At 42.0% G+C, this 16,522-nt stretch overlaps 1 protein-coding gene across 1 annotated transcript in view; it reads right to left on the reverse strand.

Annotated features, from left to right (window-relative positions):
- POLR3B (RNA polymerase III subunit B) overlaps positions 1–16,522 on the reverse strand; it is a 109,763-nt gene that overhangs the window by 1,023 nt on the left and 92,218 nt on the right. Inside the window, exons 24-27 of the mRNA XM_070454011.1 lie at positions 11,826–11,929; positions 11,110–11,276; positions 6,316–6,429; positions 4,902–5,075 (exon numbers count right to left, since the gene is read on the reverse strand). Coding sequence (XP_070310112.1) covers positions 4,902–5,075; positions 6,316–6,429; positions 11,110–11,276; positions 11,826–11,929 — 559 coding nt within the window. The remainder of the gene's footprint in view (positions 1–4,901; positions 5,076–6,315; positions 6,430–11,109; positions 11,277–11,825; positions 11,930–16,522) is intronic.

The following is a 16,522-nucleotide window of genomic DNA, read 5'->3' on the forward strand; positions in this document are numbered from 1 at the left end:
AAATATGTATGTATATACCCCCGGAATAAAAAGAAGCATCCAAGGCAGGAAAAGAAAAAAAACAAACCAAGTACCACTCCCCCAGTTTTAAAAGCACATACTTTTAATCAGTTGCATCCACACTTCTAGACCTTTCTCTTTAAAATGCAAAATATCTGCCTATATACTTGTTTTGAACGAGGCCCAGAAATCTGAACCATCTGAAAGTTACTCAGATTTAGTCTTTGTTGTTGAAAGAATTTCAAAACAATTTAGTCCCTATCCCTGTAGTTGAAAAGCTACTACTGCTCTATACAATTCTAGACAAGATGCTCAATTTGCTTTCTGTCACTGAAATGCTTGAAGTGTGATGGGCAAGAGAAGACTTTCATATAGGAAGGTGGTGTCCAGTCAAATGTTACTTATTTTTCCAGGGCTCTTCAAGCACAGATATTTCCCTTAGTCCTGGAGGCCACTGCACTCACAATGCACTGATTCCTGTGTGTGTTCATGTATTCCCACTTTATCTTCACAACAGCACCCGCTCTGCGGCAACACGTCTGCTCTTTCAGTTAGTTTTCTTTTCTCTTCCTTCAGGAAAAGGCAGTGAACTGAACCTAGATCTTAATCAATGGCTACAATGGAAGAAGGGTCCCAGGGGAGAAACTGAATTATTCTCTTAGGTTTCAGACCAAAATAGGACCTCACCTTATACCTCAAGGGTCTGGGGTACCTGGGACAATAGATTTCCAGTACATATCCTGAAACTTAACAGGTAGAAAACTGGATCCTCCCAGGTAATAGGGTGCAAAATGAATGTAGGAGAGACAGCAACCATGGCTTAGAAGTCAGTGCTGACGGGGGGCTGGAGGGAGATTCCTTAGTGATCGGCAGACCAGAGCAATAAGACAACGTGAGTTAAACATGAAGAGGGTGCATGTCATTTCACTGAGTAACCACAAAAGTGGCACAAGAACGTTCATGGTCAAACTGGTTATAACAGCATAAAGCTAGAACTCACATGGCCAATAAATTACTTACAGGACATTTATGCAGAAGAACCCTGTGCAGCCAGACCCAGATTAATGAAATGTAAAGGTGTCCAGGACATAGTGTGGAGTGAAAAAGCAGTCTACTCAACAGCATGATTACATGGGGGGTTCTCAGATGGGTTTCAGTAAATGTATGAAGCTTCCAAAATCATCTGTAACCAGATTTTCTGGTGTATATAATTTTATTTTTATGCTACTATCAGAATCTCAAAGGGGTTCATGATTTAAAATAAAAAAGGGTACAGAACTATTTGGAGAAGGAAATGGCAACCCACTCCAGCATTCTTGCCTAGAGAATCCCATGGACAGAGGAGCCTGGTGGGCTACAGTCCATGAGTCAGACACGACTTAGCAACTAAACCACAGAACTATTGGCAAACAGAAATGTCCCCAAAGGGTCACTAAAATGTTGACAGTGGTCATCTGTGGGTGGCAGGAACTTGTATTGTCACAAATATAACAATTTGTATTTTTTCTATATATACATATTTTTAAAAACTGAATATTACAAAAATATTCAGGGATCATTTTTGCCATCAGTAAAATAAAGCTTTATTAATTTTAGAAAAGCACAGCATTAAGGTTGAGAATTTGAACGAGATGGTGGGTGACTATGCAGATATGAACTTTCCAAGGAGAGGTGGAGGGAAAAATGACAAGTCACGATGGACCCATGCCTGGGTCCCCACCAGAGGACCTGCAGAGACCTTAACAAGCACTGTGGAGATCTGATTCCATCAACACTAATAATAGAACATTATGGGTGACTTTTTCCTAAAAGATTACCTGAAGACCTCATTAATGCATTACATTTTATGAATTATGTTTTTAAATGTGCCTGGGTTGATCTAATTTATTCAGAAATCATGTTCATGCTTTAATTAAACTGGAGAAATGGATTTAACTGGGGGAATGTCTTGCTGATTCTCCTGACCAGTACATTACCTGTACAGTACATTACCCTGTGACTTCAAGCTCATCTGTTATAAAGTTTCCATATGTGCTGATTCATAATCCAAAAACTCCACTAATCTTCTCTATTATTAAATATTTCTCATCATTTAAAATGTTCCACTGCACATATATACATGCATAAATATATACAGATAAAACATGCACATATATAGATAAAATACACATAAATAAAAATATACAATGTTTTACCCTATTTCTGAAAGAGTTCCAAAGGAAGAGACTTGACCCAAACAACAAGAAAAGAAACTGATTTTTTAAGGTGAAGGCAGCGGAAGGAGGCTGTGGCTTCACATGAGGAATGACTGTCCAGTAGAATATCCTCTACGAGCTAATTATCTGAATAGGGATTTTCTTTTCTCGGCAGTTTTCCTCTCTTTTGTGACTTACGCCCTCCGTGTCTTCTGCAGAACAACAGTCTTGCTGTAAACATCCCCATAGCAATGCCTTACTAATGTGCAAATCACTGACAAAAGGCCAGTTTCAAGGTTCTGAACCGCTCTAATTACTCAGCCTCCATTGTGCTGTTCATTAAAGAGCGACTTCCTCCAACAAATGCCCCGTGCTTCCCTCCCACACAACCCCGCGCGCCTCATCAGGTAAGGACGGGAAAATGACACATCGTTAGGCCCCGCTGCTGGGCAGCAGCGCGAGGAGGGTGCCAGACTCCCAGAGTGGGTGACGATTTTATTTTTTTTCTGTTGGGAACAAGGGTATAAGCAGGCCACTCAAAATCAGACCTACGGCATATCCAGGTCTGTTTAATTACAGTAAAGACCCTTAAACTGTATAACCTGAGTTAGTCCTCTTTCAAGGGATTTCAAATACAATACACATTGAACATATGAGCTTCAAAATCAGGCACTGCCATCAAACGATCTCTAAATGAGACAGAATCGAAGCACCAGAGATGAGAATTTAACAGAAGAACCAGGAGATCAACTACGGCTTACGTGAGTTTCCCCGAGTATTTAGCGGAAGACAGGGGAAGGTTTTCAAAGGGTGTGAATGAAGCTCATCTACTGTTTCCGTTCTTTTCTGCTCTCTCTCTTCCCTGTCACACACACTCTCTCTTTCTTCTTTGAGTGGGAGGCGCAGGAGGGAATGTGGGGAGAATGGAGAAGAAAAGGAAACTCTCTGAAGTCTCAAGATCCCTGTTCTTAATAAAATGATTCCCTTGCACCATCTTTTCAAAATAAAGTACTTTGAGATCCTTGTGCCAGAGGATGGCTGTCTACGAACCAGGAAGTAGGCCTTCTCCAGACAGCACATCTGCTGATACCTTGATCTTGAACTTCCCTGTCTCCATATATATGAGAAATACATGTTTGTAGGCTAAGCTTAAAAAAAAGAAAATCCTTGCACCAAATTAGAAGACTTAAGCATAGTGAAACTAGTTCCAGGAGTCTCGCTACTACACATTTGTTGGTGTGTTACACAGCCAGAACAATAAAAAGCAAACTCAATATGCATTTCAAAAGACAGACAGACATCTCAGAATTGAAACACCCCCTCCCATGTCACTGATAAAAGCAATGCCCAGGCTCATGCTTAGAATACTGTTACCTCCTCTCTGCCGTCGTAGGAAAGGAACAAAGTGCAAAGAGCCACCTCTTGTGTTGGTTTTTTAATATGAAACGATCTTTTTCACAGACAAGAAGAAACAGACGACTCCTTCTCAAATATTTTATACCAAAAAAAAAAAAATCATAAAATAATTGGCTAAAGGGTTTTGTCGTGTAACTAGCAAGGTGTATACACTGTGTTCAAAGAAGTTCACTCATTCCAACTCTTGATTTGCTTTCATTCACCAAGAAACTGGCAGCGACAGATGGCAAAAAGTTGGGGCTCTCTCTGGAAGGAGGCTCTGAAGGGGGACTCAGTGGGGAAAGGGGCTCTGGGTGGGTGGGTGAAGGAGCTGAGGCTATTTCCTGTCCCACAGCATCTGCCTTATACCTTGCTAGACCTCATCTCTGGCAGAAGAGAGAGTAAACACCAGGGAACTGCTGGCCCTCCTGCCTGCAGGGGTGCTTCAGGGCTCTGGATCACGACTAACCCAAGGAGAGCAGCTGCTCCGCAGCGGTAGAGCAGAACCAGTACAAGCAGGAAAATGAGCACAGACAAAAACTACGGAGCATCACCTTTTACCTGGCCTGTGTCCTGAACTCGACACAGAAATCACAAATTTTATGAATTACGCAATTTACCTATGGATAACCGTAAGCAATTATGTTTTATTTAGCATCAAAAAGGTCCCAGGCTGGAGAAGCAGAGGAAAAGAAGACAAAGTGGAGTTAGAATGAGCCAGAAGACAAGCTCCCGGGGAGCAGCCATTCATCTGTCTTACTCACCACTGTAAGTCTGGGGCCTAGAACAGTGTCTGGCATGTGGCTGATTCTTACTCAATGTTTGTTAACTGAAAAATTGAGATAGACGTGGTCTCTGACTTCAGGGAATTCACAGGCCAAGTGTAAAGCAGAGAGGGTACAGACAAGGTCCCGGCTCTGTCACCGATTTGCTCTAAGAGCTGGGGCAACATACCTGGTTCTTTGGGTTTGAGGTTAAACAAGGGTATTTGACACGGTCTTCTATTGAAGGATACTAGTTAAAATATGCTATAATTCTGAATCTGCTAGTATTTATAGGTGAATAGTGTTATAAAAGGTACTTGAGATAACACTAAAAAGAAGACAAAGTCATCTTGGAAGTTTAAACTCTAGTGGTGGTAGAGAGCAGAACATTAGGCAGACAAACTGAGCACGTACATACAGAATCCTGAATTCCGGAATGCCTGGATGGGGAAGGCTGGAGAATATGTGGGAAAGAGGCAGGGTGAAACACTAGCTGTGATTTAAGAGGCAAGGGATGTGGTATGAGAGACATGTGGTATCCACTTACCAGCCGGAATACCCCAGAAGTCCGCACTGCCCACAGACATCAACCTCAAAGGCGTCACTTGAAATCATTAGTCTCTCTAGTAAAAGCATACTGGCTCCATAACCGATTAAACAGTCACGTTCCATTTCTCCAAGACGCAAACCACCATCGCGAGACCGACCTTCAGTGGGCTGCCTTTGGAAGAGGTCAGACAAAAGTGTTTGTATTAAACAAACAGAGGCAGCATCACACGCTGGCTGAGAGCACAAGGCTTCAGAGCAGGGCTCACCTGGATTCAAACTGGTTCTATTTTTTAAAATTAATTTCCTATTGGTGTATAGTTGCTTGACAATATTGTTAGTTTCTGCTGTACAGCAAAGTGAATCAGCTATATATATACATATATCCACTCTTTTTCAGATTTCCTTCCCAGTTAGGTCACCACAGATCACTGAATAGAGATCCTTGTGTGATACAGTAGGTTCTCAAATAAGCCCATCTGTACCATTTTCCTAGATTCCACATGTAAGTGATATTGTATGATATTTGTCAAACTGCTTGTAGACAGTGACCAAAAGCATGCTGCTCAGCCTCAAGTCTCATTTGTAAAAACACATGTAAGACAATCTATCCCAAAGAGCCTTCAGTGAGAAGAGACGTAACCCAAGTGGCTGCTAATATTATTATTAGATGGAAACAATAATTACACAATCTTCTGTGATATAACAATAAGTTAACATATAATCACATAAAACAGCAGTGCTAGCATTACCATCACCATCACTATCATCATTATCAGCACAGTATAGTTCTCAAATCAGGGGAGAAAGTCTTTTGGGTATTTTCAAAGATGTCTCAGTTCTCTGTTATTTAAAAATAGAAAAACTAAGCAGAACAAGCTATGGAAGAAACATGGGCCCCCAGTAGTCACTGCCAGGGCTCCAGAGAGGAGCTTTACTGTTAAGATATAAATTAAACATGGAAAGAAGCAGACAAAGTTTTCTATAAAATTTGGAATAGATCAGGAATCCCCTGGAAGGATGGAGCTCCTGAGCCAGATGGGAGGTCCCCAGACTGGGAAGGTTCTGTGTGTCCCACTCAGGCTGTTCCTTCTTGTATGAGAACTGGCCCCCTACTGACCCCCAAATGGACTCCCTGTGGTTTACGTATCTGCTGGGCTTGAGAATACTTTAAAAGGTTAGGGACCCAAGCCCCAACTGGTGCAGGATAAATGACTTTGTTAGGAGACTACTGGCAAGACCTTCCATGGGTTTGCTTACCTATGAACTGATTTTCAATTGGTGGCTATTTTCTCACGTTAATCAGGCATGTGATTTTTGTTGATGCCTAACACCCTAAATTTTGACATCTGCCTACTGCTACATCTGAGAAATGCAATGTAGACTTGACTACATTATAAATGCTTTTCTCTTACCTGGTAAGGACAGCTCTTGGTCCCCGGGCCCGGGCATGCATCTTATCAAGCACCATGTGTTTCAGTTTCTGATAGTACACAGGGCCAAAATAGATGTATGCTTCCAAGGGCTCACTGCAAGAAAGGTCAGAGTTTTAGGTTAAGGAACTAAGTTTGGGCTAACAAGAGACAGCCTTTTTTAGGACTCATCACTGGCAGGTCCTAATCTGTTTTTGAATGAGTTTATGACTGAATGGGCAAGAGAGTGACTTTCAGACTGCAGTGAACAAAATGCTAGAACTGAAAATATAAAAGTACCACAGATGCAATAAAAGATATACTGTTCAATTAAGAAATAAAAATTTATGAACACTGTGTACATGTATCTTTTCAAATTAGTGGTTTTGGTTTTTTTGGATATACAACCAGGAATAGAATTCCTGAGTCATATGGTAGTTTTTATTTTTTGCTTTTTCAGAAATCTCCATACAGTTTGTCCAGTGGCTTCACCAATTTACATCCCCACCAACAGTGTACAAGGGCTCCCTTTTCTCCACATCCTCACCAACATTTATTATTTTTGTTCTTTTTGATGACAGCCATTCTGACAAGTGTGAGGTGGTATCTCATTATGGTTTTGATCTGCATTTCCCTGATAACTAGCAATGCTGAATATCTTTTCATGTGCCTGTTGGCCATCTGCATGTCCTCTTTGGGGAAAGTCTATTCAGTTCTTCTATCCAGTTTTTAATCAGGTTTTTGTTTTTTTAATGTTGAACCATATGAGCTATTTTTATGTATTGGATATTAACCCTGTCCACTTATCAGTCTTATCATTTGCAAATATCTTCTCCCATTCATTAGATTATCTTTTTGTTTTATTGATGTTTCTTTTGCTGTGCAAAAACTTTTCAGTTTAATTAGGTCCCATTTGCTTATTTTTGCTTTTGTATCCTTTGCTTTAGGAGATGGATTTTAAAAAACATTGCTGCAACTTATGTCAAAGAGTATTCTGCCTATGTTTTTCTCTTGAAGTTTTATAGTATCTGGTCCGGCATTTAAGTCTTTCATCCATTTTAAGTTTGTTTTGTGTATGGTGTTAGAGTTTGTTCTAATTTCATTCTTTTACATGTAGCTGTCCAGTTTTCCCAGCACCACTTATTGAAAAGACTGTCTTTTCTCCACCATATATTCTTGCCTCCTTTGTCACAGATTAATTAACCATAGTGTGTGGGCTTAATTCTGGGATTTCCATCTCGTTCCATTGATCTGTTTGTTTTTATGCCAGTACCATACTGTTTTGATTACTATAGCTTTGTAGTACAGTCTGAAGTTAGGGAGAGTGATTCCTCCAGGTCTACTCTTCTTTCTCAAGATTGTTTTGGCTCTTTGGGGTCTTTGGTGTTTCCAAACAAAACTTTTAAATTATTTACAATCACCAAGGTATGGAAGCAATCTGAGTGTCCATCAACAGATGAGTGGATAAAGAAGATGTGGTATATCTATACGATGGAACGCTACTCAGGCATAAAGAAGAATGACATTTTGCCATCTGCAGCAACACAGGTGAACTTGCAGGGCCTGATGCTAAGTGAAAAAGCCGAGAAAGTCTAATACCATGTGATATCACTTATATGTAGAAATCTAAAAATTGTAGCAAATTAGTAAATAAAACAAAAAAGAACCAGACTCATAGATATAAAGAACAAACTACTGGTTACCAGTGGGGAGAGGGGAGAGAGAGGGGCAATATAGGGGTAGGAGAAAAAGGGTTATTATGGGATTATATGAAACCATGTGTGAAACTTTTGAAAATCATAAAGCACTGTAAAATTAAGAGTCATTCAATTAAAAAGAATGGTGAAAAAAATGTAAACAGGTTGTGAAAGAGTGTGTACAGGACAGCCCTTGTTTCACGGTTGCCCCCTTTGTCAAGTCACCCTCCTTTTTTGCCTGGACCACTGCAGACAATCCTCTGATCTGTCTCTCTGCTTCTGCAACAGATTCTACTACAATCTCTCAACAGTCTATTCTTTACACAGTACGCCAGAGCGATTTCTTCTAAAACAGAGCTCACAGCAGGTCATTCTTCTGCTCTTGATTCCCAGTGGTTCCCCATTACATTCAGAATCTGTATCACCCAAACTGTGTAGCATAGCCACAAGGGCTAACACAAGCTGCTTCCTGTCCACGTGACTCATTTGCTATTCCCTCTCCCCACCAGGCAACTCTACTTCAGCAACACTGGGCCTTTGCACTCACTGTCCCCTCTGCCTGAAACACTCTTTCACCAGGTATTCATGTGGCTCTGTCAAATACGCCACCTCTTCAGAGAGATGCACCCTGATGGGGTCCTCCTCGCACCCCAGCATCAGAGTGCCAGCCCACTGTCTCAGCTCTCACCTAGGTAATATTTTCTTCAGAGTATCTGTCACTGTTTGGTATTAAAATATACATTTGTTATTTCTCTGACTACCGCCTCTTTTCCCCAGGAGAAGTAAACTCTGCAGGATAAGCACGTCGTCTCCTTGCCACTGCGGTCCCTGCACGGACTGCCTGGCACACAGCCGGTACTTGGCCAACATCTGCCACAGAGCTGACTCATGGGCCTTTAGAAAAGGTGGGCTAAAAGTTTCAAAAGAGAGTGAATATTTAAATGCTTTGACAGTAGAAAGCTTTTTTCTTCAGTCTGGAGCAAGAGCAGCCAGAATGATGCCTTTAAAAACATTTTCAACTGCCCCAGAACTTCTTCCTCAAAAGAAAGGAAGCATCTAGTATGTGCCATGTAACTCATGACTTAATCCATAACACAGTCCAGGGAGGGAGAGACTGTCTTCCCTATGTTTAAGATGAAGAAACAGGCACAGAGGGCTAAATAAGAGCTGGTGAGTGGTACAGTGATTCAAATCCAGGGCTTTCCCTACTAAGTAACTTTTGGGCCACAGCCTGATGGAAGAGTGGAAAGAGCAAAGAAAGCAACAGACATGGCAGACAGGACACAAAAGCACCTGCCCTTGCTTGCACGGTAAACATCTTACAATGCTTTCAGCATCACCAGCAAAGACGTTTGCATCTATCAAGCCATTCTGCTGGCTTAAGTACAGTCAGATTCTTGGAAGACACAGCACAGGGTGTCAGGAGACACTATCCTCATCCTCGGCCTGGCACAAAGTAACTGCATGACCTCTCTATCTCAGTTTCCTTAGTTGTACGAGGGGGTCAGACTGACCCCCTTTCTTTACAGCTTTTTATAATAAATGATTCTATTTCTCCATTGTATGGCTCTTCATGGTAGAATTTCTAGAATTCTGTCACCTAATGCCATTCTATCATTAACTGAATAAATCCATATGCAATTTTCCCACTTAACTATGCTCAGAAATGTGACAAGAGATGAAAGCTGGTGGGTGAATATGTTTGTAAGTCCTGTATGGAACTTTCAACTAACAAGCTAAAACAGTGTTTCTCAAACTTTGCCACTGAGATGAATGGCTTGGCTGGGGGCACTGGAGAAGGTGGTGTAGACAGAGTCTACAGTTTTGTTCACAGGAAGTGGAGCACAGCGCATTCAAATCTTCCAGCAAAATTATGTTCAGAAGGTCCGCCAAATTGAGTCACCAGCTCTACACACCTTCTGGTCAACTACTGCATTATTTCTGAATGAGGAGCAAAGAGTAAAACGATCAGTTGAGCAATGACAACTTTTCTTTTGAAATGGACCTTAGCTATTTCACTGAATCATTTTTTAAATGAACCATCACTTTTCCTGTAATGTGATTTTCTATAATGTCTCAACCATGATACACCTAAAGAAATTTACATTATTACACTCTGGATAGATCATTTGAGAAAGTAATCTATATCTTTTAATGTCTAGTAACAAATTTCAATGGTCAGACGCAGAAGTCAGGGACCATGTCTTTTCTGTTCACTGTTATATACTTAGGTGTTTAACACGCTGTTGGTGAATGAATGTGCAAACGTTAGGCCTCAGGCTATCTGTCAGAGCACAAAATACCTGAAATTCATCACAGAAGTATAGAGAAAGGTCAACAGTTAAGAGACTTTGTTATTATACACAATTGATGTGTTCTTTAAAAAAGTTGTGTAGTAACCCTACTTCAGTAAGTAAGATCTTTTCTACTTTTTAAATGAAAACCTCCTCAGCAAAACAGCATTCCTGAATTTATCAGTTTTCTAATTTAAAAAAGTTTTTTTATTTATTTGTTTGTATTTTTGGCTGTGCTGGACCCGTGCTGCTCGGCAGGCTTTCCTCGCGTTGCAGCAAGCAGGTGGGGGCGGCTCTTCCCTGCAGTGGGCAGAGCACGGGCTCCAGGCGCACAGGCTTCAGTAACTGGGGCGCGTGGGCTCAGCAGCTGCCGCTTCCAGGACCGAGAGCACAGGCTCAACAGTTGCGGCATGGGGCTTAGTTGCTCCAAGGCATGTGGGATCTCCCCTGATCAGGGATCAAATCTCTGTCTCTTGCATTGGCAGGTGAATTCTTTACCACTGAGCCACCCGGGAAGCCCTAGTTTTCTAAATGCGGACTTTTCTTCTCTCCCCTTCCCCAGTTTAACTGAGATATAATTCACATAGAACATCAGGAACAGTATGCAGAGTGCTGATGTGAGACACACATGTTGCAAAGTCATGACCACCAGAGCTTAGCTGCCACATCCACCACCAACCTGGATTTTCTTGTTTCAGATTTCTTAAAAAAGTCCAGCTGTATATTTTAAGGACTTTTATGTCTTATCACACTTTTACTTTAATAAAATCATACTTTTTCTTTAAGATGTCTAAACACACACTCACCCTGTGATGCCAGATGTAACGTAGTCTTTCCCTAAGTAGTTATAACCGTGGCGGACAAGGTCCTCACACACATCCTTCACTTTACTGCCTCCAAATGCGGTGCCGTAGTGGAATCTGCCATCTAACACACCGGCCTTGCCTGCCAACAGCTCGATTAGCTTTCCCACCTGCGTGATGTGAACAGATTTAAGTGAGCAGCTTCCTGTGGTGCAAGAATTCTGTTGGTTTATTTAGCTCTGGCCTTACTTCCCCCAAAGATTATGAGACTATTACTCTTAATAAGAGTGACAAATTAAGAGCAGCAAATATTTACCCTCTCTTACTGTGACCTCAGTTTATGCCTCCAAAACCCCAATGGGATAGATACTATTATCTCCGTTTATACACGAGGAAACTGAAGAACAAGGGGTTAAGCCACTTTGAAGTCCCAAAGCTGGTCAGTAGTGGAGCCAGGCTGACGAATGACAACCACAGAGAGGGAGATGCATTAGGTTTGATGTGACGGAGTCTTTTGCCGGGGGGTAACTTCATCACTCAGAAGACTGCCACTGAAGAATAGCCCAGACCTCTCTGCCTCCCCTTGGTAGATCAGCCCACCTGGTCAGAAACCTATTTTTGCTCAAAGGGCCCTTTCTGAAAATCAGTTTTGGGGTCCCGTCTCCTCCAACTGCCTTGCCCTCTTCCCTAAAAGCAGCGCCTCTGAAAAAGAGACTGACCGTCATTCGAGATGGGAAGCCATGGGGGTTCATGATGATGTCCGGACAGATGCCAGAGTCACAGAAAGGCATGTCTTCCTGAGGGACGATCAAGCCGCAGACACCTGGGGGAGAGATTTCAGGCTTCGTACAGCCAGTCGGCAGGAAGGAAGAGCACAGAACTGAACCGGGATCTCCTCACTGCCATCTCTTTCTCTGCTGCTCTCAAACCTTCTCCGTGGTCTCTATCAGGAGTTAACAAAAGCAATTTCCAACCGCCCCGCTAGACAAACGGTTCGAAACGACTGTCCTGGCGGGAAGGCCCCGTAGCCTGCGGGCTGGCCTGCTGGCCCAGCACACAGCGAGCCAGTGGCTGCCGGCCCAGCCTCTCCAGCCGCGGAGAGCGGCCAGCAGTCCTGGCCCGTCAGGAGCCCCGAAGCTGCGGGTCAGCAGCGGCCTCGCCCTGCGTCACCCAGCTCCTGAGTGCTATCCGCCGTACCCAGGTCCCAGGAATGCGAGTTCTCTGACCGCCAGACACAGAGGGCTGACTGGGCGAGGGGTGTGTTTAAACTGTGGCTTTAAAACCTGGGACAAGGAGTACTTGTGCGTGGCCGATGTGCTGACAGGTCTACCCACTGGCTGCTGAGCCCCCAGCTTGCCCCGGCTCCCCTGGCTTCCCCTAAGCTGCCCTAAGGAACTGTAATTCCTATAGTTGACAGCCCATCAGAAAAGGGACCTCAGATTGAAGTCGTGAAGTTGAACAAGAAAATTAAATGCCAAATTATTCTTGGAAGAAAAGGCTAGAGTTAGACGTGAAATTCTAAGCATGAAAACAAAACAAAACCCCACCAACTCTGCACTCTACTGATAGTTTCTTAAATTGGTTGTACTTTATTACTCCCTAAATATTACTCTAACCTGTAGAGTTAAAAATCTAACCTATAAAATCTTACCAGTTTTACCAATCTTACCAATTTTAAATTCCTCTGACTTCTTTGTTGATAGGAGGAATACAAGAATACAATTTAGACTGCTAACCACAATCTACAGATTCAGAATTAGAGAACTACTGTACAATGGCACTGGAGCAAGAAAAAATGCTTTAGTATTTCAAAATATGAAATTTATTTCCCTTTGTATATGAAGCTATCAACCATCTGCGTCTATTAAAAAGAAACTGTCCTCAAAGAAACACTTTTTTCCTCACTTTGGTTTCTACTCAAACTATTTCAAAAGAGTTTTTTTTTGTGATTATAAACACCAAGACCTGAAGTCTAAAGAAAAAGAGCACCATTTATCTTTCTGACATCAGTTATCAATACTCAGATTTCCAGTCACTGCCAACAATAATGGTAATTAGGTTTATGAAGCTGAATTCTATAGCATGTAGGTACTTTACTTGGCTTTTTGGTTGAAACTGTATTGTTTATCATAAAGAACATATGCTTTCCTACATCAAGCATAGAAACAGTCAGTTCACTTGACTGCAAATTCAGCTACAATGTGTTAGAATTTAAATCAAGCAGAGTCTGTGACTCTCTTTTCTTCTCTCCAAAAATCCATCTTGTCTACACTGAAATTATCCGACAAAACACTGGGGCTACTGGGAAATCTACTCTGAAAGAGATCAAATTGTAAATCTAGGTGCAACCGACAACAACATTGTTTAGCAGTGAACAAAATGTTAAAAACAGCAATTCCTGCAGAGGCTAGTCCCAGGATGTGCTTGGGTGAGAATGTCACTTTGGCTGGTGAGGAGGCGAAGGGCTCAGCTACATCCCTTAAAAACAACACCGAAGAAAAGCTTCAGCACCCCCTTCCGCAGCAGTTCACAGGGGGATGCCGGCGTCGGCTCTAGGGGAAGCCGCCTGTTCGCCTGGTAGGAGAAGGTGGGAGTGAAGAGCAGGAGGTGCAGGAACCCCCGCAGAAGCTGGACACACTCAGATTGGGGGAGGGTAAAGAAAGACATGATTTGCATTCTGTATTCCCCGTCTTAGGGGACACGTTTCATCAAGCAAATTTAACTTCATTTTGGGATTAAAATGAAAGCAGTGCTCCCTCCCCTGAAATCTGAATATCCAACAACTCTGCTTGAGATCTGATTAATATTTGGTAGAGAGCTTCCTTTCTTGGGAAGTTATTTTCTTACCAGCCCTTTTCTGACATTGCAATTTAAAAACGTATTGGTTTTGTAAGTCACTTACAGATTTTTATTTTATTTTTTTCATTCCATAATAGGAACTGCTGGGGCCACATCTGAATCAAGGGCACCTGTAAGCCAAAAATTAAATCTTCGCTAACTTAAAATTACTTTAGGCTCTGAAAACCCTTTTATATGCCAAGATGGTTCCCATAGCAGACAGGCCTGTGTTGTTTGTTTTGTGTGAAAGTGAATGATAAAAGATCCATGAAATCGACACAGAAAGCCAGAACAGCAGAAAGAACGGAGGCCTCTCCATCACTGCGGCTTCTACCCTCTGCTGACTTGCGGAACAATGCGCGCTACACATCCAACTGCAGATCCAACACAGCTGTGCATTTCATTAGATGAAGAGCACTAGTGACAGAAGTAAATAATTAACTTATTCTGGTCCGCTGACTGTGCTTATGAGACCAGTCGTAGCTGACAGATTTTAATGCAAGCTAACACAAAGAAACCATAATGAGCTTAGGAGTTAAAACAAAATATTTAGACAGAATTTGATGATCTCGAATCTCAAACGAGACAGATGATTTTTTAAACTTTGGATTTTACTGAATTCATTAGGCGGTGGGGGGGAGAGTTCTCGATCTTAGAACCAGACTTTTTTTTTTTTTTTAAGGTATTTCTGTTTCAGAATTATTCAAATCTTTAATCAAAGCAGGAAGGTTCTTTTTCTTCCCCCTTCTTATTTTTCAAATGAAAAATTAAAACTTTGGCTTCTCCAAGAACAGAGGCATAAAAATCTCCTCCGATATTTAGAACTGTTTAAAGTTACTCTCCTTTAATGCTAGTTTAAAAATGTAAATGATATGCAGTACGCTTCAGTGTGTTAACACTCCCCTGGATCCTTGAAAAGAGGATGGACTACAAATAAACCATATCTAATGGAAGCTGTTGTGAAACAATTACTGATTCATACCTTAAATGCTTACGCAGCATTTCAGATTTTAAAATAAAATTTCATCCTCTGGCTCATGCTGGTGTCTCAACCCCATTGTTTGCAGCACAACTGCCTGGCAGTGAAATACAAATACACTAGTTTAACAGGCCTGGAACACTTAACACACTCGCAGGGGCCAAGTGGGAATCAGACCACAGATGACACCACAGAACTTTTAACAGATGGGAACAGACAGGAGGGACAAACTGGAGCTCAGGAAGTTAGAGCAGAAAGATTCTAGACACCCAGTCAGTAAAACATGATTCCGTCACCACCCATCTTAATATCAAGTTGTAAAGGCGGAGAACTTAGGGAGTCCCAAGAAGCTACAAGTCTGACTGCCAAGCCACACGGGAAAGGCAGGTCTGGGGACCCGCTGCCACGCTGTGCGTCATGGTCCAGACCGGGGAGGCTCTTACGCCAATTTGTTATTTCTATTTCTGTGCCTTGCAGAACAACACATAAATCATTTTAAGAATAGGTTTACCCAGCAAAATTCCAGTCAATCTGACAAATCACTCTTAGAAAGTATTTCTAATTATAAACAGCAACTCAGTTGTTCAAAAGTCATTCGTGGATTTTAATGAAAAACAAAAAACTAGTCTTAATGTAATGGATCCATTTCAATCCAAACAGGGGGGTGGGGGGGCGGGAGGGGAGAAAAGGTAAGAAAGTGAAGATATGGAAAAAAAAGCTAAAGCATTATATTACCGTACAGAGACAGAAAATCAAGTAACGGCTGGCTAAAGACAAAAACTGTAATAACATCTTTAACTTGAGAGCTATTTTTGGGGTAACTTTAACATGCCGAGAACCAACTAGCAAAGGGTTTTTCTCTTTTGTTGACAGCCTGTCTCCCCTTAAGATCACATTCTGCTTCACTTCTTAATTTTTAAAAATTTTATGCAGCAAGTCTACCTTCTAAGCATAAATACTTTTGAATTAAATTTACCACTTTCAGATTGCTACATATTTTTACTCTTTCTTTTCTGAGGAAAAAAAGAGAGAATCATTTCCTCAATTAACAGGTTGTGTGACAAGTGCTGTGATACAGGTGGGAATATGAAGAGGTTCAAGGACTTGGGTCCACTTCAGAGCTGCCCCGAGCAGAGCAGCCCGACTGAATGCTGAGCACGGAAACACCTGGACCAGTTGAGCTCACCACATTCTAATGCTCTAAGTGATGCAGAGCTGATCCTGCTGAAATAACACCAATCAGAGTCTACACCGCCAACTTTTACTCTCTGTGGGTACTGGTTAGACAAGGGTATTTATTCTGTCCAGTTTCATACTCTGAGCACTAAGAGAAGGTGAAATGATGCTGCCATGCTTCTCTATTGGTCACAGTGCAGGAAGAGGCCTGGTGTTCGGGGAAGGTGTGATCACTGCAAAGCCCAGTATTAACGAGGTTCAGACGTGGGGGGGGGGGGGGGCGTGCCATCTATAAAAGGCTCATCATCCCCTGGACGCTGAGACCTGTGTAGAGTGGGGCATCAAGGAAGCAGGAGATCTTACTTTGTGCTATTCAACCGATATTGTTACCTGGGGGGTAAAGCACCACGTTCCAGGGAGCCT

The sequence above is a fragment of the Odocoileus virginianus genome, chromosome 23, assembly GCF_023699985.2.
Source record: "Odocoileus virginianus isolate 20LAN1187 ecotype Illinois chromosome 23, Ovbor_1.2, whole genome shotgun sequence".
Lineage (NCBI taxonomy): Eukaryota > Metazoa > Chordata > Mammalia > Artiodactyla > Cervidae > Odocoileus > Odocoileus virginianus.